At 45.6% G+C, this 25,401-nt stretch overlaps 1 protein-coding gene across 1 annotated transcript in view; it reads left to right on the forward strand.

Moving 5' to 3' along the window:
- nbeal2 (neurobeachin-like 2) overlaps positions 1–25,401 on the forward strand; it is a 257,591-nt gene that overhangs the window by 183,234 nt on the left and 48,956 nt on the right. Inside the window, exons 29-35 of the mRNA XM_067978873.1 lie at positions 2,957–3,116; positions 3,884–4,021; positions 13,890–14,192; positions 15,636–15,785; positions 19,656–19,813; positions 23,330–23,454; positions 24,037–24,157. Of these exons, the coding sequence (XP_067834974.1) occupies positions 2,957–3,116; positions 3,884–4,021; positions 13,890–14,192; positions 15,636–15,785; positions 19,656–19,813; positions 23,330–23,454; positions 24,037–24,157 (1,155 nt within the window). The remainder of the gene's footprint in view (positions 1–2,956; positions 3,117–3,883; positions 4,022–13,889; positions 14,193–15,635; positions 15,786–19,655; positions 19,814–23,329; positions 23,455–24,036; positions 24,158–25,401) is intronic.

Genomic DNA, 25,401 nt, shown 5'->3' on the forward strand with positions numbered 1-25,401 from the left:
CCTAATTTCCTTTTTAATTTCACCCCTGCACTTTCTATACTCCTCTAGGTTTTCTGTAGTATTGAGTTCTTGGTGTCTGACATAGGCTTTCCTTTTCTGTCTTATCTTACCCTGTATGCTCCTTGACATCCAGGGGGCTCTAGATTTGGCAGCCCCACCCTTTTTCTTTGTGGGAACATGTTTACTCCGCACCCCTTGAATGCCTCCCACTGCTCTGACATTGATTCAAGTAGCTGCTTCCAGTCCACTTTTGCTAAATCAGTTCTTAGCTTAGTAAATTTCGCCTTTCCCCAATTGAGAACTTCAACTCGTGTTCTATCTTTGTCCTTTTCCATAACTGTGCTAAAACTAACTGAATTATGATCGCCACCAGCAAAATGCTCTCCCACTGATACTCCTTCCACCTGCCCAGCCTCATTTCCTAAAACTAAATCTAGAACTGCCCCCTTTTCTTGTTGGGCTTGCTACGTATTGGCTTTAAAAAGTTCTCCTGAATGCAATTTAAGAATTTTGTGCCTTGTGTACACTTCACACTGTTTATGTCCCAGTTAATATTAGTGTAGTTGAAATCCCCTACTATTACTGCCCAACCGTTTTTGCATTTCTCAGAAATTTGCCTACATATTTGCTCTTCTATCTCCCTCTTACTGTTTGGTGGGGTGGGGGGGGTCTATAGTACACTCCCACTAGTGTGACTGCCCCTTTTTTGTTCCTTTGCTCAACCCATATGGCCTCATTTGATGATCCTTCTAACTTATCGTCCCCTCCTCACAGCTCTAATTGTTTCTTTAACCAAAATTGCCACCCCCCCTCCTTTTTTATCCCCTTCTCTATCTGAAAGCCGTGTAACCAGGAACATTGAGCTGCCATTCCTGCCCCTCTTTCAGCCATGTTTCTGTAATAGCTAAGATATCGTACTGCCGCGTTTCTACCTGTGCCCTCAGCTCATCTGCCTTATTCACTATACTCCTTGCATTGAGGTATATACCTTTAGGCACTACCAAGCTCCCTTGCTGTTTATTTTCTAACCTTTGTTTCCTCTGCCTTCCAAACTCACTTACTAATTTTCTGCCTTTTACCTCCAGTTCTGATTTTGTCCCATCTGAATTTACACTCAGGTTCCCAAGCCCCTGCCAAGCTAGTTTAAACCCTCCCCAACAGCACTGGCAAACCTCACTGCACGGATTTTGGTCCCAGCCCTGTTGAGGTGCAACCTGTCTGGCTTGTACAAGTCCCTCCTCCCCCAAAACCGGTCACAATGCCCCAGGAATCTAAAGCCCTCCCTCCTGCACCATCTCTCCAGCCACGCATTCATCTGCTCTATCCTCCTATTTCTAGACTCACTAGCATGTGGCACCGGGAGTAATCTGGAGATTACTACTTTTGGGGCTTCTTACTCTCTTTGCTAACTCCTTAAAATCTTCCTGCAGCACCTTATCCCCCTTTCTACCTATGTTGTTGGTACCGATATGGACCATGACCTTTGGCTGTTCACTCTCCCCCTCCAGAATGTTCTGCAGCCACTCAGTGACATCCTCGCCCACAGCCATAGCTTTTGCTCCCATCTTCACCAATCTACAAACCCAATTCATCACAAGAGTAAAGGGAGATTTACTTTGCATCAAACTGGGTCAAACTTGACCTGAGAGTATTAGATAGGACAGTTTAGAGTGAGTTTTACTATGTATTTAACTGGTCCTGTACCTGCCCTGTGAATCTTTGGGCAGCGTAGAGGGACCTTTACTCTGTATCTAACCCGTGCAGCACCTGATTTGCGAGTTTTTGATGGGACAGTGGGTGACAGAAGTGGAGAGCGTTCCATTTCAAAACTTACCTAAATAAGTAAAATAATCTTCATCAAAAACAGATAATGCTTCGTCAGGACTGGGATTGAATGACAAGCGAACTAATTATGGGACTGACCATAACATCGAGAAAAGGGGAGAACAGCAGAGAACATTCACAAGTTAAAATTGCTAAACATTAGTACAGGGAAGCAGCTAACAAGTTTGATACTCTGGAATGGAGTTTCTTTTCCTAAAAAAAAATTGGGAACTGCTGAACGATATATGAAGGCTATCTTGGTCAGGCTATGAGTATCATAGCAGGTACAGCACAGGAGGAAGCCATTCGGTTCATCGTGCCTGAAAGAGCTATCCAATTAGTCCCATTCCCCTGCTCTTTCCTCATAGCCCTGTAATTTTTTTCCCTTTAAGTATCTATCCAATTCCCTTTTGAAAGTTGCTATTGAATCTGCTTCCGCCACCCTTTCAGGCAGTGCATTCCAGATCATAACAACTCGCTGCATAAAAAAGACGTGAGAACAACAAAAAAAGAAAGAACTTGCATTTATATAGCACCTTTCACGTCACCTCAGGGCGTCCTTAAGTGCTTTACAGCCAATGAAGTACTTTTGAAGGGTAGTCACTGTTGTAATATAGGGAAACGCGGCAGTCAATTTGTAAACGATAAGCTCCCACAAACTGCAATGAGATACATGATCAGATAATCTGTTAAAGTGATGTTGTTTGAGGGATAAATATTGGCCAGGATACCAGGAGATCTCCCCTGCTCTTCTTTGAATAGTGCCATGGGATCTTTTACGTCCAACTGAGAGGGCTGACTCCATTTAACGCCTCATCCGAATAACAGCACCTTTGGCAGTGCAGCATTCCCTCAGTACTGCACTAGTGTCAGCCTAGATTATGTCCTCAAGTCTCTGGAGTGGGGCTTGACCCATGACCTTCTGACTCAGAGGTGAGAGTGCTACCACTGAGCCAAGGCTGACCGTGCTTAAAGCAGATCCAAAATGGAAAGGAATAAAGTGGAATGTGAATGGTAGAAAGTGGTAAGTAAATGGAGGAGACGGTTGCTGAAGTCAGTGATCAGATCGGATGGCTGTTGGGTGGATTTTGTTATGGGGTTGAGCGTGTAACATTTTCTGTCTGAATTACAGCCTGCTGGAGATGATGCTGGAATCTGCATACTCTGACATTAAGGACACCACGAGTACTGCGCTGACGAGCCACATCCAGAACGTCCTGAAGCTCCTCCGACTGCTTCAGGACTTTCTCTTCTCAGAAGGGCAGAGCAATCAAATGCTGTGGAGTGAGAAGGTAAGTGACGGGTGGGGGGAGTTGAGGTGGTGGGCAGAGATCAGCCTCGCAGTGAGACTGTGGAACTGAGAGAGGGAACACTGTTGGATAAGTTTCATTGTATTCTAGAATGTACAGCACGTGAGGAGGCCATTCGGCACATCGTGCCTGTGTCAGTTCTTTGTGCTTTCGTACATACATTGCTCCTTCAATGTATGGTGGAGTTACTGAGCCCTACAGGTCAGAACTTCCCAAGTTCCATCACTAGTCTGTGCTGAGTCAACTCATCTCAGTTGGATGGAGTGTCAGTTGGAATGCTACAATTAACGTCGCTGGGTCAATATCCTGGAACTCTCTACCTAACAGCATTGGGGGAGTACCTTCACCACACGAACTGCAGTGGTTCAAGAAGGCGGCCCACCATTGCCTTCTCAAGGGCAACTAGGGATAGGCAATAAACGCCTGCTTTGCCAGTGACACCCACATCCCAAGAATGAATATAAAAAAATTAGGCTCAGTACTGGGTATAGAGGACCTAGATTCCAATTCGTAACCACTATCCTCTGATTCTTGTTGGAAAGTGTGTGTAATTGGATATTGGGTGAGGACAGGAAGAGGGCTAGTCTGTAATGCTTCCCACAGTCAAATGACCTGTTGAGGCTTACAATGCGGCATAGCGGCCCCTGTGTACAGTAAGGGAATAGCAGCGCCTATATATATATATATATATATATATATATAATATGTATGTTAATCAATTATTTATTTACTGACCCTCCTGTCTTCAGATCTTCGAAGGTGTAATTAACTTACTGGACAAGCTAGCCGTTTGGTTCCATTCAGATAACGGAACGTCTGACCTGAAGGAAATGGCTCAGATTGGCCTAAGAATTATCCTGGGCTACATCGTACAAGAAGACGTGCAGGTTTGTAAACTTTCACTTGTGAAAATCAGCACGAGTGACACCAGGACCTCACTATCTCCGAGGTTTCATCCCTGACATGGTCTTCTCTCATCACTTCCTTCTCCCTCATCTCCTTGACTTCCACCAAACCCTCTGACTTCACCCTCCAGCGCTCAGAAAAATTGCCTCTTGGGTGAGACCCTCTCGAACTGCTAACTCCCCTTCGGCTGCCCCTCCCCCACCATGACATGGCTGCTCTGTTGAGTTGTGCACGAAGATGAAAATTTTAAATTGAAGACATTATGGGGACTGGGAGCCAATGTAGGGGCCAAACAAGGACACGGGCAAAATGTGAGTGGGCCCTGGAGCTGGATAGGATATGGGCAGGAGTGTTTTTGATGAGCTCAAGTTTACAGAGGGTGGAGGATGGAAGCATGTCTATTGGATATATTAAAGTCTAACAGCTTTAACAGTGAGTCCTTGTCCCTCTGAGGTGGTGTACAAAGGTTGGCAGTCTCGCCTCCCTCAGGGATGCTTGGGTTTGCCTTGGGGACATCAGTCTCATGAATCTTCATCTATCATCGCAAAAGGTTTATTTTCTTCCGAAGTCTCTTTTCTCAGTAGAACTAACATTGCTTCTGTTCTCAGAGACTTACATACAAGTTATATGTTGACTTATTTGTTTATCTCTGGTATATGGAGCTTTTAACTCAAAGTTTCTATGAATTCCTGTCACCTCCCTCTCCATCAAGAGCCTTTTGGTGACAATATCTTAGACAAGCTATTATAATCAGCAAGTTTTTAATTACTTGAGAAAAGTCAGGTATGCTCATCAGTTCTTTTTAACTTTGGCTGTAAATAATAGTGGTAAGACAATCCAGATAAGGACACGCCAAGGTTCAGGGAATCACACTTCACAGAAGGAGACCATTTGGCCCATCGTGCCTGTGCCAGCTCTTTGAAAGAGCTATTCAATTAGTCCCACTCCCCCGCTTTTTCCCCATAGTCTTGCAAATTTTTCCTTTTCAAGTATATATTCAATTCCTTTTTGAAATTTACTATTGAATCTGCTTCCACCACTCTTTCAGGCAGCTCATTCAAGATCATAACTTGCTGCATAAAAAAAATTCTCCTCATTTCCCTTCTGCTTCCTTTGCCGATTATTTTAAATCTGTATGCTCTGGTTACCGACCCTCCTACCAGTGGAAACAGTTTATTTACTCTATCTAAACTCCTCATAATTTTGAACACCTCTATTAAATCTTCCCTCAACCTTCTCTGCTTTAAGGAGAACAATTCCAGTTTCTCTCGTCTCTCCACATAACTAAAGTCCCTCATCTCTGGTATCATTCTGGTAAATCTCCTCTGCACCCTTTCCAAGGCCTTGACATCCTTCCTAAAGTGTGGTGCCCAAAATTGAACATGACACTCCAGCTGAGGCCTAACCAGTGATTTATAAAAGTTTAGCACAATGACGTTGCTTTTGTACTCTATGCCTCTGTTTATAAAGTTAAGGATCCCGTATACTTTTTTTAACAGCCTTATCAACTTGTCCTAGCACCTTCAAAGATTTGTATATGTGAACCCCCAGGTGTCTCAATCCTGCACCCTGATTAAAATTGTACCATTTAGTTTATATTGTCTCTCCTCATTCATCACGTGATTCTACTATGGTATGTTGCCTCCCTGGTACTAGGGTCAAGGATGTCACGGAGCGGCTGCAAGACATTCTGAAGGGGTAGGGTGAACAGCCAGAGGTTGTGGTCCATATCAGTACCAATGACATTGGTAAAAAAAGGGATGAGTTCCTGCAAGCAGAATATAGGGAGTTAGGAAATAAATTAAAAAGCAGGACCTCTAAGATAGTAATCTCAGGATTGCTCCCAGTGCCACGTGCTAGTGAGAGCAGAAATCGGAGAATAGACCAGATGAATGCAGGCTTGAGAGATGTTGTAGGAGAGAGGTGTTTAAATTCCTGAGGCATTGGGACGGATTCTGAGAAAAGTGGGACCTGTACAAGCTGGACGGGTTGCACCCAAGCAGAACCGGGACCAATATCCTCGCGGGGGCATTTGCTAGTTCTGTTGGGGAGGGTTTAAACTAGTATGGCAGGGGGACGGGAACCAAAGGGCAGGTACAGACCAGGAAATTGGGAAGTAGAAAAGCAGTTAGTGACGTAGTTAGCGACGGAAAGGCAAAAGGAGCAAAGGTTAAATAGCGTTCAGCGCAGGAATTTGACGGGGTTAAAGGGTATATACTTCAATGCAAGGAGTATTACAAACAAAGCAGATGAGCTAAGGGTACGGATAGACACATAGCAGCATAATATCATTGCTATAATGGAAACCTGGATTAAAAAGGGGGATAATTGGTAGCTCAATATCCCTGGATATAGAGTTTTCAGGCAGGATAAAGTGGATGATAAAAAAGGAGGTGGGGGTAGCATTATTGGTTGAAGAATCAATTACAGTTGTGAGAAGGGATGATATGCTAAATGGATCATCAATCGAGGCCATATGGGTTGAGCTAAGAAATAAAAAAGGGGCAGTCACACAACCAGAAGTGTACTATAGACTCCCGAATAGCGAAAGGGAGATAGAAGAACAAATATGTAGGCAAATTTCTGAGTGCAAAAATAAGAGGGCAGTAATAATAGGGGATTTCAACTACCCTAACATCAACTGGGATTCAAACAGTGTGAGGGGCAGAGAGGGCTCAAAATTCTTGATAGATGTAAAGGAGAACTTTTTTAGCCAGTACGTGACAAGCCCAACAAGAGGGGATGCAATTCTAGATTTAGTCCTGGGAAATGAAGATGGACAAGTGGGTGAAGTGACACTGGGTGATCATATTGGGGATAGTGACCACAATTCAGTTCGTTTTAGCATTATTGTGGAAAAGGACAGAGATAAATCAGGAGTAACGTTTTAAATTGGGGGAAGGCAAATTTTACAGAACTAAGAGGTGATTTGGCTGAAGTGGACTGGACACAACTAGTGGAGGAGAAATCAGTGCAAGCCAGTGGGAGGCACTAAAAAGTGAAATTTTACGGGTACAATGCAGACACGTCCCCTCAAAGAAAAAGGGTGGCACTGCCAAATTTAGAGTCCCCTGGTTGTCTAGAAGTATATGGGGCAAGATAAAGCAGAAAAAGAAAGCTTATGACTGTCACAGAAAACTAAATACTGCAGAAAGCCTAGAGGAGTATAGAAAATACAGGGATGATGTAAATAAGGAAAGCAAAGAGAGGGCATGAAAAAATATTAGCTAGTAAGATTAAAGAAAACCCAAAGATGTTTTATCAGTACATTAAGAACAAGAGGATAGCTAAGGAAAAGGTGGGACCTATTAGGGATGACTAGGGTAACTTGTGTGTAGAAGCAGAGGATGTGGGTAGGGTTTTAAATGAATATTTTGTCTCCGTATTCACAAAGAAAAGGGATGATCCGGACGTAGTAGTTAAAGAGGAGAGGTGTGAAATATTGGATAAGGTAAACATAGAATAGAATCATAGAATCATAGAAGTTTACAACATGGAAACAGGCCCTTCGGCCCAACATGTCCATGTCGCCCAGTTTACACCACTAAGCTAGTCCCAATTGCCTGCACTTGGCCCATATCCCTCTATACCCATCTTACCCATGTAACTGTCCAAATGCTTTTTAAAAGACAAAATTGTACCCGCCTCTACTACTGCCTCTGGCAGCTCGTTCCAGACACTCACCACCCTTTGAGTGAAAAAATTGCCCCTCTGGACCCTTTTGTATCTCTCCCCTCTCACCTTAAATCTATGCCCCCTTGTTATAGACTCCTCTACCTTTGGGAAAAGATTTTGACTATCTACCTTATCTATGCCCCTCATTATTTTATAGACTTCTATAAGATCACCCCTAAACCTCCTACTCTCCAGGGAAAAAAGTCTCAGTCTATCCAACCTCTCCCTATAAGTCAAACCATCAAGTCCCGGTAGCATCCTAGTAAATCTTTTCTGCACTCTTTCTAGTTTAATAATAACCTTTCTATAATAGGGTGACCAGAACTGTACACAGTATTCCAAGTGTGGCCTTACTAATGTCTTGTACAACTTCAACAAGACATCCCAACTCCTGTATTCAATGTTCTGACCAATGAAACCAAGCATGCTGAATGCCTTCTTCACCACCCTATCCACCTGTGACTCCACTTTCAAGGAGCTATGAACCTGTACTCCTAGATCTCTTTGTTCTATAACTCTCCCCAACGCCCTACCATTAACGGAGTAGGTCCTGGCCCGATTCGATCTCCCAAAATGCATCACCTCACATTTATCTAAATTAAACTCCATCTGCCATTCATCGGCCCACTGGCCCAATTTATCAAGATCCCGTTGCAAATTTGCCAATCATGCCCCCTACATTCAAGTCCAAATCATTAATATATACTGCAAACAGCAAGGGACCCAACACTGAGCCCTGTGGCACACCACTGGAAATGGATATCCATTCGCAAAGACATCCATCGACTTTTACCCTTTGTTTCCTGTTACTGAGCCAATTTTGGATCCAACGTAACGAGAGAGGAAGTACTAGAGGGACTGGAATCTTGAAAGTTGATAAGTCACCAGGGCCGGATGGATTGTTTCCCAAGCTATTGAAGGAAGCCAGGGAGGAAATAGCGGATGCTCTGAGGATCATTTTCCAATCCTCACTAGATACAGGGGAGGTACCGGAGGACTGGAAGACTGCAAACGTAGTACCATTGTTTAAAAAGGGTACGAGGGAAAGGCCGAACAATTATAGGCCTGTCAGTCTTACCTCGATGGTGGGCAAACTATTAGAATCAATACTGAGAGATAGGATAAACTGTCACTTGGAAAGGCATGGTTTAATCAGGGATAGTCAGCATGGATTTGTTCAGGGAAGGTCATGCCTTACAAATCTGATTGAATTCTTTGAGGTAGTGACTAGGAGGATTGATGAGGGTAGCGCAGTGGATGTTGTCTACATGGATTTTAGTAAGGCATTTGACAAGGTCCCACATGGCAGACTGGTCAGAAAGGTAATAGCCCATGGGATACAGGGAAATGTGGCGAATTGGATCCAAAATTGGCTCAGTGACAGGAAACAAAGGGTAAAAGTCGATGGATGTCTTTGCGAATGGATATCCATTTCCAGTGGTGTGCCACAGGGCTCAGTGTTGGGTCCCTTGCTGTTTGCGGTATATATTAATGATTTGGACTTGAATGTAGGGGGCATGATTGGCAAATTTACAAACGAAACAAAAATTGGCCGTGTAGTTGATAGTGAAGAGGATAGCTGTAGACTCCAAGAAGATACCAATGGATTGGTGGAGTGGGCGGAAAAGTGGCAAATGGAGTTCAGCCCGGAGATGTATGAGGTAATGCACTTAGGGAGGGCAAACAGTAAAAGGGAATACGCAGTAAACGGGAATATATTGAGAGGGGTAGAGGAAGTGAGAGACCTTGAAGTGCACGTGCACAGGTCCCTGAAGGTGGCAGTACAGGTAGATAAGGTTGTGAAGAAGGCATACGGAATGCTCTCCGATATTAGCTGAGGTATAGAATACAAAAGCAGGGATGTAATGATGGAACTGTATAAAACGCTGGTAAGGCCACAGCTGGAGTATTGTGCGCAGTTCTGGTCACCACATTACAGGAAGGACATAATTGGTCTGGAGAGAGTGCAGAGAAGATTTACAAGAATGTTGCCAGGGCTTGAAAATTGCAGCTATAAGGAGAGATTGGATAGGCTGGGGTTGTTTTCCTTGGAGCAGAGGAGGCTGAGGGGAGACTTGATTGAGGTGTACAAAATTATGAGGGGCCCAGAGAGAGTAGACAGGAAGTACCTGTTTCCCCTAGCGGAGAGTTCAAGAACTAGAGGACATAGATTTAAGCTGATTGGCGGAAGGATTAGAGGGGACATGAGGAAAAACCTTTTTACCCAGAGGGTGGTGGGTGTATGGAATTCACTGCCCGAATTTGTGGTCGAGGCAGGGACCCTCAACTCTTTTAAAAAGTACCTGGACCTGCAGCTAAAGTGCTGTAAACTGCAGGGCTACGGACTGGGTGCGGGAAGGTGGGATTGGACTGGGCACCTGGTTATTCTTTGAGCCGGCGCGGACACGATGGGCCAAATGGCCCCCTTCTGTGCTGTATCTTTTCTATCGTTCAATCCAGTACTGGATGAGCAAAGATTCCCTCCAACTAAATATTGGGAAGACCGCAGCCAAAGTCTTCGGTCCCCGCTACAAACTCCGTTCCCTAGCCACCGACTCCAGTGCTCTCCCTGGCCACTGCCTGAGGCTGAACCAGACTGTTCTATTTTTAAAAAATTTGTTCATGGGATGTGGGCGTTGCTGGCAAGGCCAGCATTTATTGCCCATCCCTAATTGCCCTTGAGAAGGTGGTGGTGAGCCGCCTTCTTGAACCGCTGCAGTCCGTGTGGTGAAGGTTCTCCCACAGTGCTGTTAGGAAGGGAGTTCCAGGATTTTGACCCAACGACGATGAAGGAACGGCGATATATTTCCAAGTCAGGATGATGTGTGACTTGGAGGGGAACGTGCAGGTGGTGATGTTCCCATGTTGCTGCTGCTCTTGTCCTTCTAGGTGGTAGAGGTCGCGGGTTTGGGAGGTGCTGTCGACGAAGCCTTGACGAGTTGCTGCAGTACATCCTGTGGATGGTACACACTGCAACCACAGTGCGCCAGTGGTGAAGGGAGTGAATGTTTAGGGTGGTGGATGGATGGGGTGCCAATCAAGCAGGCTGCTTTATCCTGGATGGTGTCAAGCTTCTTGAGTGTTGTTGGAGCTGCACTCATCCAGGCAAGTGGAGAGTATTCCATCACACTCCTGACTTCTGCCTTGTAGATGGTGGAAAGGCTTTGGGGAGTCAGGAGGTGAGTCACTCGCCGCAGAATACCCAGCCTCTGACCTGCTCTTGTAGCCACAGTATTTATATGGCTGGTCCAGTTAAGTTTCTGGTCAATGGTGACCCCCAGGATGTTGATGGTGGGGGATTTGGCGACGGTAATGCCGTTGAATGTCATGGGGAGGTGGTTAGACCCTCTCTTGTTCGATGCCTTGGTATCCTATTTGACCCTGAGATGAGATTCCAACCGCATATCCGCATCATCACCAAGACCGTCTACTTCCACCTCTGTATCATCGCCTGTGTCCGCCCCGCCTCAGCTCATCTGCTGCTGAAACCCTCATCCATGTCTTTGTTACCTCTAGACGTGACTATTCCAATGCTCTCCTGGCTGGCATCCCATCTTCCACCCTCCATAAACTTGAACTCATCCAAAACTCAGCTGCCGGTATCCTAACTCTCACCAAGTCCCGTTCACCCATCACCCCTGTGCTTGCTGACCTACATTGGCTCCCGGTCTGGGAACACCTTGATTTTAAAATTCTCACCCTTGTTTTCAAATCCCTCAATGGCCTCTCCCCTCCCTATCTCTGTAACCTCCTCCAGCCCGACAACCCTATGAGACCTCTGCGTTCCTCCAATTCTTGCGCATCCCCGATTTTAATCGCTCCATCATTGGTGGCCGTGCCTTCAGCTGCCTAAGCCCTAAGCTCTGGAATTCTCTCCCTAAACCTCTCCACGTCTCTACCTCTCCTCCTTTAAGACGCTCCTTAAAACTTACGTCTTTGACCAAGCTTTTTTGTCACCTGTGCTAATATCTCCTTATATGGCTTGGCGTCAAATTTTGATTGATAACGCTTCTGTGAAGCGCTTTAAGACATTTTACTACATTAAAGGCACTATATAAATGCAAGTTGTTGTTGTTGTTGTTCCCAAGATGCATTACTTCACTTGTATAGAGCCTTGGTTAGCCCACATTTAGAGTACTGTACACAGTTTTAGTCTCCATGAGAATCCCTACGTGGTCAGTTTTCGGTAAAATATTAAAATGCCTACGTGGCAAAGAAGCAGAATGCAAAATGGTTAGAAAGGGTTAATTAGTTAGTAACTGAGATTGGTACAGGTGGCCTGGCCTCCTGCTGGGCCATATGTTTGCGTAGTCAGCAGGTTTGCATGGTCTTAGCAATGTAGAGTCTTTGATGTGATTCAAGGACTGGTCTGAATGTCTCCATGTTTATGGCAGATCAATATAGGTAACGAGCTTAGCCAAAGTTGATAGACATTCCAGGTTGGGAGATAAGGAACAGAAGGAACAGGGAAGAACATTCCAAGTTGGAAGGTGAGGAAGTATCCCCTTTGATGTCTAACAGCAACATGGTCAGCACATGATTATCTATGATTGGCCGGAAATAATGTAACCTCGCATGGCAACCTGTGCCCGGCTTATGATTGGTGTTGACCCTCGTTAAGTATGTTCCAACCCTATTCATCTGTATAAAAACGTGTGGATTTCTGTATGTTTTTGTTCTTGCTCTGCCAGCATAGAGGGACTCTATCAGGAGTCCAAATCAATGCTGCAGACTAAGAACCCTGCTATTAAAGTTGTGCTGAACTTTAAAATGTATTCGACTTCAGTTTTTACTGAACCAGACTGAGGGGAAAGAATCCGGATCGTCATTCATATTAAGAAAGGATGTATAGGTACTGGAGAAAGGGCAAAAAATATTTGCAAGCATGATACGAGAACTGAGAAGCTATGACTATCAGGAAAGACTGAACAGACTGGGGCTTTTTTCTCCAGAAAAGAGAAGGTTGAAGGGTGACCAGATAGAGGTCTTCAAAATTATGAAGGAATTTGATAGGGCAGATGTAGAGAAGATGTTTCCACTTGTGGGGGAGTCCAAAACTAGGGGTCATAAATATAAGATAGTGACTAATAAATCCAACAAGGAACATACCATCCTGGAATCACATCTGCGGCTGCAGAAACACCTTTCTGCTCCCTTAATAATGGCACAAGCCAGTATAAGTTAAGCATGGCACTCCTAGCCATTTCTTATCTTGATCGGACAAGATCAGCCTCCATTCAACTTAGGAAAGCCTGAGTGTGCCCAGCTTTAGCCACTGATGAGAACCAGCTTTTAGCTACATAAGACCTTTGTCCTAACAGTGCCGTCTTGCTCATAGTGTATTAGTTTTAAATGTATTGTCAGCTCCCTGAATCTATCTGATGCCCATTAAATCTCTACATACACGGAACAATGTCATAGAAACATAGAAAATATGAGCAGGAATAGGCCAATCGGACCTTCGAGCCTGCTCTGCCGTTCAGTATGATCATGGCTGATCCTCTATCTCAATACCATATTCCCGCTCTTCCCCCAATACCCCTTGATGCCTTTTGTGTCTAGAAATCTATCGAGCTCCTTCTTAAATATATTCAGTGACTTGGCCTCCACTGCCTTCAGTGGTAGAGAATTCCACAGGTTCACCACCCTCTGAGTGAAGAAATTTCTCCTGATCTCAGTCCTAAATGTCCTACCCCGTATCCTGAGACTGTGACCCCTCGTTCTAGACCCCCCCCGACAGCCAGGGGAAACATCCTCCTTGCATCCAGTCTGTCTAGCCCTCTCAGAATTTTATATGTTTCAATGAGATCCCCTCTCATTCTTCTAAACTCGAGTGAATACAGGCCTAGTCGACCCAATCTCTCCTCATACGACAGTCCTGCCATCCCAGGAATCAGTCTGGTGAACCTTCGCTGCCCTCCCTCTATGGCAAGTATATCCTTCCTTAGGTAAGGAGACCAAAACTGCACACTATACTCCAGGTGTGGTCTCACCAAGGCCCTGTGTAACTGCAGTAAGACATCCTTGCTCCTGTACTGAAATCCTCTTGCATTGAAGGCCAACATACCGTTTGCCTTCCTAATTGCTTGCTGCACCTGCCTGTTTGCTTTCAGTGTCTTGTCTATTCAAGATGTTGCCTCTGCATCCAATTCTCTGGTCTTCAACTGTCCTCAGGTGTGCGCGATGGCCTGTGTCAAACTTCATAGCCTGCTGCAGACCATGCCGATACGGAAGGAGGAGGCCTGCTTCTTGCTGGGCAAATTGGATGTTCCCCTCACCAGATCCATCAAGGGAAAGACTGAGATCTTCTCGTACCTGGTGCCCATCGTCCGCACTCTCATGGACCAATGTTATCAGTTGCTTGAGCTCCAGTACCAGCTGCCATCCCTGCCACCCACCAATGGCAGCCCGACTTTCTTCGAGGATTTCCAGCATTTCTGCATCACCTCTGAATGGAGATTATTCATGGAAAGACACGTGAGTAATTTATGCATCCAGGCATAGTTTGATACGTCTACATATTTCTCATGATTTGTGTGATTTTTATATACGTGACGATCTGGGACGGTTGACACAGAAGTGCAGTTAGCTCTAGCCTCATTGTCCTTGGCTTTTAATCTCAATCTTTTCAAAACTGTGTGACTCCTCGTGTCCATCAGTCCTCCCTTCTACAGCTTTCAGGCTTTTAAAACCCAAGCTTGGTGTCAACTAAACAATTCTTCTTGATTTATTTCGTCTCTTCTCGTACTTGGTGGTACCCTGCATGTATGAATCTTGACACTTCATCTAGGTTTCTTAATTTTTCAAAAATAAATCTGTCCAGGTGCCACCTCTCAAATTGTTCTCCCTTCTCCTTCTCTTCTGCTCATTCCTCATGTCTGTTCAGGCATCTCCTCCCCACTCACTCCTCTTGTCTATCCTACTGATTCCCTATTCAAGGGAATACAAGCCTAGTTTATGCAACCTGTCCTTATAACTTAACCTTTTTAGACCCAATATCATTCTGTCCTGAAATTATATTCCCAGCTCAGGCCACCAATCTGTCCTGGGATCTCTTCCATCACTCAGTCCTCCTGTCTGCCCTCATGCTTCCTAACCCACTCATCCTCATGTCTACCCTGGTGTCTCCTTGCCCACTTGTCCTCCTATCTGGCCTGATGCCTTCTCCCCTTCTTGGTCTTTGTTTCTGTCCTGGGATGTCCATCCCCACTTGGTCCCTATGCCTACCCTGTTATCTCCCCTCTGACTCAATCCTCTTGTATCTCCGAGTATTTCCTCTCCTCAGCTTCCCCTTCGCCAAGCCATGGAGTCACATCCCCCACTCTGTCTTCACTGGTGTCACCCTGCGCGCTTGATCTTCCTGTGCTGGCGTTGTCTCCTAGACTTATCTTATTCCACCCTATCTTATCCTAATCCAACCTTATCGTATCTTATCTTTTCAAGCCTGTCTTCCCTGACCTGACCATGTTCCTGACCTGACCACATAAGAACATACAAAGTAGGAGCAGGAGTAGGGCATACGGCCCCTCAAGCCTGTTCCGCCATTCAATAAGATCATGACTGATCTTCGACCTCAACTTCACTTTCCCGTCCAATCCCCATATCCCCTGATTCACCTAGAGTCTAAAAATGTATTGATCTCAGCGTTAAATATACTCGACAACTGAGCATCCGCAGCACTCTGGGGTAGAGAATTTCAAATATTCAGAACCCTCTGAGTGAAGAAATTCCTTCTCATCTCAGTCTTAAATGGCCAACCCCTTATCCTGAGACTATGCCCCCTAGTTCTAGAGCCATGATCTCCGATCTGACCACACCATGTTCCCCGACCTTGCCTGACCGTACCTTACCATGTTCTAATTAATGTGTTTTATATGGCGTGTTTGCTTTCAGTGGATGTACCTTTGTATGTTTTTGCAGGTCCTGAAAGCCATGACTCAGTACGAGTCGGACACATTTGCCAAAAGCCATAATCAGATGTCCAGCTTCTGGAATTCCTGTTATGACTCGCTAATGAGCAGTTCGCTACGTCGGGAGCATGAGCGTGGGGAGAGCCGTTCCAAGTTCCAGGTGACTGATACACTTGGAAAGCATTGAAGTGGCCATTTGACCCATTAAGCACACTCCTTCCACAGCCCCCGTATAATCTACCCGCCCATTTAATCTCCTCCCACAGCCCCTGTACTCGCTACCCTATCATCGATTCCGCCCACTCATTTAATCCCCTCCCACAGCCCCTGTACACGCTCCCCTAGCATCAACTCCACCCACCCATTTAATCCCCTCCCACAGCCCCTGTACACGCTCCCCTAGCATCAACTCCACCCACCCATTTAATCTCCTCCCACAGCTCCTGTACACGCTCCCCTATTATCCACTCCACCCACCCATTTTTTTTATTATTCGTTCATGGGATGTGGGCGTTGCTGGCAAGGCCAGCATTTGCCTATCCCTAATTGCCCTTGAGAAGATGGTGGTGAGCCACCTTCTTGAACCGCTGCAGTCCGCGCGGTGAAGGTTCTCCCACGGTGCTATTAGGTAGGGAGTTCCAGGATTTTGACCCAGCGACAATGAAGGAACGGCGATATATTTCCAAGTCGGGATGGTGTGTGACTTGGAGGGGGACGTGCAGGTGGTGTTGTTCCCATGTGCCTCCTGCCTTTGTCCTTCTAGGTGGTAGAGGTCGCGGGTTTGGGAGGTGCTGTCGAAGAAGCCTTGGCGAATTGCTGCAGTGCATCCTGTAGATGGTACACACTGCAGCCACTGTGCGCCGGTGGTGGAGGGAGTGAATGTTTAGGGTGGTGGATGGGGTGCCAATCAAGCGGGCTGCTTTATCCTGGATGATGTCGAGCTTCTTGAGTGTTGTTGGAGCTGCACTCATCCAGGCAAGTGGAGAGTATTCCATCACAATCCTGACTTGTGCCTTGTAGATGGTGGAAAGGCTTTGGGGAGTCAGGAGGTGAGTCACTCGCCTAAGGATACCCAACCTCTGACCTGTTCTTGTAGCCACAGTATTTATGTGGCTGGTCCAGTTAAGTTTCTGGTCATTGGTGACCCCCAGGATGTTGATGGGGGTTTCGGCGATGGTAATGCCGTTGAATGTCAAGGGGAGGTGGTTAGATTCTCTCTTGTTGAAGATGGTCATTGCCTGGCCCTTGTCTGGCGCAAATGTTACTTGCCACTTATCAGCCCAAGCCTGGATGGTGTCCAGGTCTTGCTGCATGTGGGCATGGACTGCTTCATTATCTGAGGGGTTGCGAATGGAACTGAACACTGTGCAATCATCAGCAAATATCCCCATTTTTGACCTTATGATGGAGGGAATGTCATTGATGAAGCAGCTGAAGATGGTTGGGCCTAGGACACTGCCCTGAGGAGCTCCTGCAGCAATGTCCTGGGGCTGAGATGATTGGCCTCCAACAACCACCGCCATCTTCCTTTGTGCTAGGTATGACTCCAGCCACTGGAGAGTTTACCCCTGATTCCCATTGACTTCAATTTTACTAGGGCTCCTTGGTGCCACACTCGGTCAAATGCTGCCTCAATGTCAAGGGCAGTCACTCTCACCTCACCTCTGGAATTCAGCTCTTTTGTCCATGTTTGGACCAAGGCTGTAATGAGGTCTGGAGCCGAGTGGTCCTGGCGGAACCCAAACTGAGCATCGGTGAGCAGGTTATTGGTGAGTAAGTGCCGCTTGATAACACTGTCGATGACACCTTCCATTACTTTGCTGATGATTGAGAGTAGACTGATGGGGTGGTAATTGGCCGGATTGGATTTGTCCTGCTTTTTGTGGACAGGACATACCCTGGGCAATTTTCCACATTGTCGGATAGATGCCAGTGTTGTAGCTGTACTGGAACAGTTTGGCTGGAGGCGCAGCTAGTTCTGGAGCACAAATCTTCAGCACTACAGCCGGGATGTTGTTGGGGCCCATAGCCTTTGCTGTATCCAGTGCACTCAGCCGTTTCTTGATATAACGTGGAGTGAATCGAATTGGCTGAAGACTGGCTTCTGTGATGGTGGGGATGACAGGAGGAGGATGAATTTGAATCACCTACTCAGCACTTCTGGCTGAAGATGGTTGCAAACGCTTCAGCCTTGTCTCTTGCACTCACGTGCTGGACTCTGCCATCATTGAGGATGCGGATGTTTACAGAGCCTCCTCCTCCCCTTAGTTGTTTAACTGTCCACCACCATTAATCTCCTCCCACATACCCTGTACACACTAACCTATCATGAACTCTATCCCACCCATTTAATCTCCTGAATGAAAGTATTGATTAATTCAAATTCAAATTAGATAAACTTCTTTCAGAAAATAACTTTTTGGAAAACAATTTGAGACATGACATGTAGTAAGCGTAGCATGCTTGCGAGGATTAGGTGACTTTGGACCTATGGTTCCCAAAGCTCTCCACCACTGGGAGTTTTCCTCGTGTCATTTCTGGGTCTTTTGTAGACTAATTGATAGCGATTGATTGCTATGATTAGTCAACAACTCCATTATCATTGTATCATGCGGCTATCAGGATGGTGGAAGGCGAACTATTGCATGGTGGTCTTTTTTCGTCTAGTAATTCCTATGTTTGTGATTAAATCTAATGGCTCCACTCAATTAAACAGTTCACCCTTCAGACCTTGTGGAGTTCTCACAGCCGAATTGTCTGGTCTGAGCCATTGGCTCTTCTCTTGAAAAATGTTTTGTGTGACTTTTGGTGTTTGTTCTTGGGATATGGGCGACACTGGCAAGGACGCATTTATTGCCCATCCCTAGTTGCCCTGAGGAGGTGGTGGTGGACCTTCTCCTTGAACTGCGGCAGTCCTTGTGATGATGGTGCTCCCACAATAGTGTTAGGTAGCGAATATCAAGATTTTGACTCAGCGCTGTTGAAGGAACAGCAATATATGTCTAAGTCAGAAAGGTATGTGCCTTTTTGGGGAACCTCGTGTGGCAGTTGTTCTCATGATCTTACTGCTTTGTTCTTCTTGGTGCTAGATATCATGGGGCTGGGAGATGCTGTCACAGTAGGCTTGGTGAGTTGCTGTAGTGCATCCTGTAGATCGCACATACTGCAGCCACAGTGCTTCAGTGGTGGAGGAGGTGAATGCTTAGTCCAGTGGAAGGGGCACCGATCAAATTTAAAACTCAAAGCAAGCAAAAAGTAACCTTTTGTCGCAATGCAGTTCAAGATTAGGAAACAGATTAATAAAATCAATCCAATTCGGTATTTCATCATACACATAGATTCAAATCCCAAGGAACACAAGTTAAACCTTAAGGAGATAGAAGTAAGAAGGGAAGTCCTTTGAAGTAGACTGTGTAAATGGGTTAGCAGCTTAGCTCAAGGCACCTATTTGGACAGCTCCTCTAAGGAACCTAGATGTCATCTCCAGATGGTGGCTAGGTGGCAAGAACAAGCTCCAAACATAGCCAATGCCTTTTTATTGACAGATCCAACAGACCAACCCCCTGGTTATGAGTTTCCACGCTACCTATGGGTAAAGCTCAATTACTTCGGATGGGGAATGATCAGATGTGCTGCAAATGACTATAAGTGGGGTCTTCGTGACTCCTCCCTTTGGGGCTGAGGCCACTTAGAAGATGTAAGCCACATAATTGCAGGCTGCACCCATCGGCAAGGGCTGACTGGTTCCATAATGGACTTGCACAATATCCTTCACTCAGCTATTGAATGATTACAACACCTAGACTAACACGCTTGACTTGACAATCTATGTATATGAATGTTTTTGGAGGGGGAAGAATATGGTGAGAAGCCAGCTAGGTGTGTTTGAAATTTATGAGAAAGGGATGGGCTTAATGGTCTGCTCCTGTTGCTAAAAATGAACTTGTGATTATGGAAGAAGACGGTCTAAGACTCACTCTCTGATCTATTCGCTTCCCCTCCCCTCCCCTCCCCTCCCCTCCCCCACTAGGAGTTGATGCTGGAGCCATTCATGAAGCGCGTGCGGTTCGAGAACGCTCGATACAGCAACATCCTCAAACAGATTAACAGTCACCACAGCGCTGTACTCCGGCAGTGGAGATCGTTGAGGCGTCTCTTGACTTGCCCACGTGGGGCCTGGGCAGAACGGTAGGTGGCAATTCTTTTTTTAAATGAGAATTCAGAATTGAATTTGGAGGAACCTGGACATTAGTGAACGAGTTGGGTTTTGACAACAATCTGACAACTTCGTGGTCACTTTTACTAATATTAGCTTTTTAGAATCATAGAAAGGTTACAGCACGGAAGGAGGCCATTCAGCCCATCGAGTCCGCGCCAGCTCTATGCAAAAGCAATCCAGCTAGTCCCAATCCCCCACCCTTTCCTCATAGCCCTGCAATTTTTTTCTTTTTAAGTACTTATCCAGTTCCCTTTTGAAGGCCATGATTGAATCTGCCTCCATCACCCCCTTGGGCAGTGCATTTAAGATCATAACCACTCGCTGTGAAATAAAGTTTTTCCTCATGTCACCTTTGGTTCTTTTGTCAATCACCTTAAATCTATGCCCTCTGGTTCTTGATCCTTCTGCTAATGGGAACAGTTTCTCTTTATCTACTCTGTCTAGACCCTTCATGATTTTGAATACCTCTATCAAATCTCCTCGCAAGCGTCTCTGTTCCAAGGAGAACAACCCCAGCTTCTCCAGTCTATCCATATAACTAAAGTCCCTCATCCCTGGAATCATTCTAGTAAATCTATTCTGCACCCTCTCTATGGCCTTCACATCTTTCCCAAAGTGCGGTGCCCAGAACGGGACACAATACTCCAGTTGTGGTCGAACCAGTGTTTTTTTCAAGGTTCATCATGACTTCCATACTTTTGTACTCTATGCCTCTATTTATAAAGCCCAAGATCCCGTATGTTTTTTAACTGCTTTCTCAACCTGCCCTGCCACCATCAACGATTTGTGCACATAAACCCCCAGATGGCTCTGTTCCTGTACCCCTTTTAGAGTTGTGCCCTCTAGTTTATATTGCCTCTCCTTGTGCTTCCTACCAAAATGTATCCGCGTTATTTCCAGATTTTCTTTAAGCTGAATTCACATTCTAAAACTCACGTTCTGGCCCAGTAACATAACCACTACACTGCCGACTTGGTGGTGTAGTGGGTTGGATACTAGTCTTTTCCAGCCCTAACTAATGGAATGAAAGCCTCCTGTGTTTGCCGGTTTCTACGGATCCTGTTTCAGAGTTTTGGCAGTCTGAACTCAGATTGAGGTGGGCATGGGCTCCAGTACAATACTGTCGATAATTCAGCACTAACTGGCACTAAATTGATAATCTCAGTCATGGAATTGTTGGTGTGAGAAATAGAAAATTGTCACACTGGTGCAGGAGGAGGTTGGGGTTGACACACATTGTTAGTGCAGTGTGTGGAGAGAGCTTTATCTTGATTGCAATCCTGATGTAAGTGACCTGGGAGTGCTTGGTGTTAATGCTTGGTGTCTGAAATGGGAATGGATTCCATCCTCTGGCAGTAACTTCTCTCGCCTTGTCGAGCATTCTTGGTTAATCTGAACTCTGAAATCACATCAGTACTTCAAAGAAAGAAAGATCTTGCGTTTATATCGCATCTTTCATGACCTCAGGACATCCCAAAATGCTTCACAGGCAAAAAAGTTCTTCTGCAGTTACTGTTGTAATGTAAAAATGTAAGGAATCTTACAACACCAGGTTATAGTCCAACAAATTTATTTTAAAATCACAAGCTTTCGGAGATTATCCCCTTCGTCAGATGAATGAGTGAAAAGGTTCTCAAATCGCATATCTTATACTAGGCTGGGACAGCATCACACCAATCAAAAGGTGTCGTTGTTATTCAAACAGGCCAGTCACGGAGAACAGCACGTCCCAGTACACTAGATATACATTGTGTCAATTACACAGACAGGCAGAAAGAAACCCAAAATGGCAGAGAGAGAGAGAATATTAAAAAACATAATTTTTTTCCCCCTTTTTGCTGGTGGGGTTACGTGTAGCATGACATGAACCCAAGATCCCGGTTGAGGCCGTCCTCATGGGTGCGGAACTTGGCTATCAACTTCTGCTCGACGATTTTGCGTTGTCGTGTGTCTCGAAGGCTGCCTTGGAGAACGCTTACCCGAAGGTCGGTGGCTGAATGTCCTTGACTGCTAAAGTGTTCCCCGACTGGGAGGGAACCCTCCTGACTGGCGATTGTTGCGCGGTGTCCGTCCATCCGTTGTCGCAGTGTCTGCATGGTCTCGCCAATGTACCATGCTCCGGGGCATCCTTTCCTGCAACGTATGAGGTAGACAACGTTGGCCGAGTCACAGGAGTATGAACCATGTACCTGGTGGGTGGTGTCCTCTCGTGTGATGGTGGTATCCGTGTCGATGATCTGGCATGTCTTGCAGAGGTTGCCGTGGCAAGGTTGTGTGGTGTCGTGGACGCTGTTCTCCTGAAAGCTGGGTAATTTGCTGCGAACGATGGTCTGTTTGAGGTTGGGTGGCTGTTTAAAGGAGAGTAGTGGAGGCGTGGGGATGGCCTTAGCGAGGTGTTCGTCGTCATCGATGACATGTTGAAGGCTGCGGAGAACATGGTGTAGTTTCTCCGCTCCAGGGAAGTACTGGACGACGAAGGGTACTCTGTTGGTTGCGTCCCGTGTTTGTCTTCTGAGGAGGTCTATGCGATTCTTCGCTGTGGCCCGTCGGAACTGTCGATCGATGAGTCGAGCGTCATATCCCGTTCTTACGAGGGCGTCTTTCAGCGTCTGTAGGTGTCTCTCTCTCTCTCTCTCTCTCTGCCATTTTGGGTTTCTTTCTGCCTGTCTGTGTAATTGACACAATGTATATCCAGTGTACTGGGACGTGCTGTTCTCCGTGATTGGCCTGTTTGAATAACAACGACACCTTTTGATTGGTGTGATGCTGTCCCAGCCTAGTATAAGATATGCGATTTGAGAACCTTTTCACTCATTCATCTGACGAAGGGGATAATCTCCGAAAGCTTGTGATTTTAAAATAAATTTGTTGGACTATAACTTGGTGTTGTAAGATTCCTTACATTTGTCCACCCCAGTCCATCACCGGCATCTCCACATCATGTTGTAATGTAGGAAACGCAGCAGCCAATTTGCGTACAGCAAGGTCCCACAAACAGCAATAAGATAAAAGACCAAATAATCTGTTTTAGGTGTTGGTTGACGAATAAATATTGGCCAGGATACTGGGAGAGCTCCCTGCTCATCTTTGAATAGTGCCGTGGGATCTTTAATGTGTACCTGAGGGGTCAAACGTGGCCTCTGTTTAACATCTCATCCGGAAGACTACACCTCCGACAGTGCAATACTCCCTCAATTAGCACTGGAGTGTCAGCCTGGATTATATGCTCAAGTCTCTGTGGTGGGGCTTGAACCCACAACCGTCTGACTCAGTCCTCAAGAGTGAATAACTCCTATACCCCAAAATTGCAAAACTTCAGTATGACAGGGAGTATCAATCGACAGTAGCACAGGTTGCAAAATTGGACATTGAGGTCAGCACTTCTGACTCGCGCCATTCCCGATTTTCCCACTATTTCTTTCAAGACTATATGTATACAGGTGACTCCTAACACACAACTAACACAATTTCTCATTACTCTATAGCAATCCCCCCGAAATGAAATGGAAACTATCAAGTGTAGAGACGTACTCAAGGATGAGGCTCAAACTGGTTCCAAACTACAACTTCGACAAGCATGCAGAAGCCAGCGCCTTGCGGGATAACCTTGGTAAACAAAACCTATGCTTTCTTTTTAGGCTAGCAGTAAAGAAAGAAAGAATTTGCATCTATATAGCGCCTTTCATGACCTCAGGACATCCCAAAAAGTTTTACAGCCAATGAAGTACTTTTGAAGTGTAGTCACTGTTGTAATGTAATCCCCTTCATGCTAACCCTCTAGACTATCCACAAAAGCAAAGAGGAGAGAATCACCGAGATCATGAAGCTGTCGGATTGTCTTAAAAATGCAACAGGTTCACTAATATCATTTAGCGAAAGGAAACCTGCCATCCTTACCTGGTCTTGTGATTCCGGTTCAACACCAATGTGGTTGACTCCATATAGCCCTCTGAAGTGGCCTAGCAAGCCACTCATTGTATCAAACCGCTACAAAGATTTCTAACAGCATAGTGGAAGCACCTTCACCATATGGACTGCAGTGGTTCAAAGAGGTGGCCCACCACCTTCTCCAGAGACACCCACATCCTGAGAATGAATGAAAAAAAGATGTTGGTGTTTTATCAGATGCACTGGACAGCACACAGCAGCGGAGTAGATCCCAAACTGACTGATTCTATTTGGTTCCCCGTAGGTACTGATCATATGAGAAGCCCACCAGACTCTCTGCCGCTGGCAGTGGCAAAGGAGGCAAAAGTGAGCGAGTTGGGAGATGATCAGCTTGGCGACGAAGACCTCATTTTCCTCAATAACCAGTAAGTGTTTGGTCAAGGAGACAGCTAGTGTTTAAAGGGGCTTCAGCCACAGTGCCAGAACCCAATCAAGTGTCTGCCCTATGAACCACACCAAGCCACTGTGCTAAGAGGTTATGCCACAGGGTGCTCTATCAAAGTTTAACATATTCAGGAGATGTTCTTGGTGGCTTTTGAATTCTCATTATTTAATTTGAACTGTGAGCACAGAACTAGAAGACATGACTTGCTGAAGCGAGACTTGAGATTGGAAAAACTTTTGTTTCTCAGAGTATCATAGCAGGTACAGCACAGGAGGAGGCCACTCAGCCCATCGTGCCTGTGCCAGCTCTTTGAACGAGCTATCCAATTAGTCCCATTCCCTTGCTCTTTCCCTATAGCCCTATAATTTTTTTCCCTTCAAGTATTTATCCAATTCGTTTTTGAAAGTTACTATTGAATCTGCTTCCACCACCCTTTCAGGCAGTGCATTCCAGACCATTGCCACTCACTGAGTAAAAAAAATGTTTCCTCATGTCGCCTCTGGCTCTTTTGCTGATCACCTTAAATCTGTGTCCTCTGGTTACTGATCCGTCTGCCACTGGAAACAGTTTCCCCTTATTTACTCTGTCAAAACCATTCAAGATGTGGAGATGCCGGTGATGGACTGGGGTGGACAAATGTAAGGAATCTTACAACACCAGGTTATAGTCTAACAGTTTTATTTGAAAATCACAAGCTTTCGGAGGCTTTCTTCTTCGTCACCTGACGAAGGAGAAAGCCTCCGAAAGCTTGTGATTTTCAAATAAAACTGTTGGACTATAACCTGGTGTTGTAAGATTCCTTACAAAACCATTCAAGATTTTGAACACCTCTATCAAATCTCCCCTTAACCTTCTCTGTTCTAAGGAGAACAACCCCAGCTTCTCCAGTCTCTCCGCATAACTGAAGTCCCTCATCCCTGGCACCATTCTAGTAAATCACTTCTGCACCCTCTCTAAGGCCTTGACATCCTTCCTTAAGTGTGGTGCCCAAAATTGAACACAGTACTCCAGCTGGGGCCTACCAGTGTTTTATAAAGGTTTAGCATAACTTCCTTGCTTTTGTACTCTATGCCCCTATTAATAAAGCCAAAGATCCCTTATGCTTTTTTAATGGCCTTCTCAACTTGTCCTACCACCTTCAAAGATTTGTGTATGTGCACCCGCAGCTTTCTCTGTTCCTCATTACCCTCGATGCCCTTGTCCTTCTAGGTGGTAGAGGTCGTG

The sequence above is a fragment of the Heptranchias perlo genome, chromosome 3 (genome assembly GCF_035084215.1).
Source record: "Heptranchias perlo isolate sHepPer1 chromosome 3, sHepPer1.hap1, whole genome shotgun sequence".
Classification (NCBI taxonomy): domain Eukaryota; kingdom Metazoa; phylum Chordata; class Chondrichthyes; order Hexanchiformes; family Hexanchidae; genus Heptranchias; species Heptranchias perlo.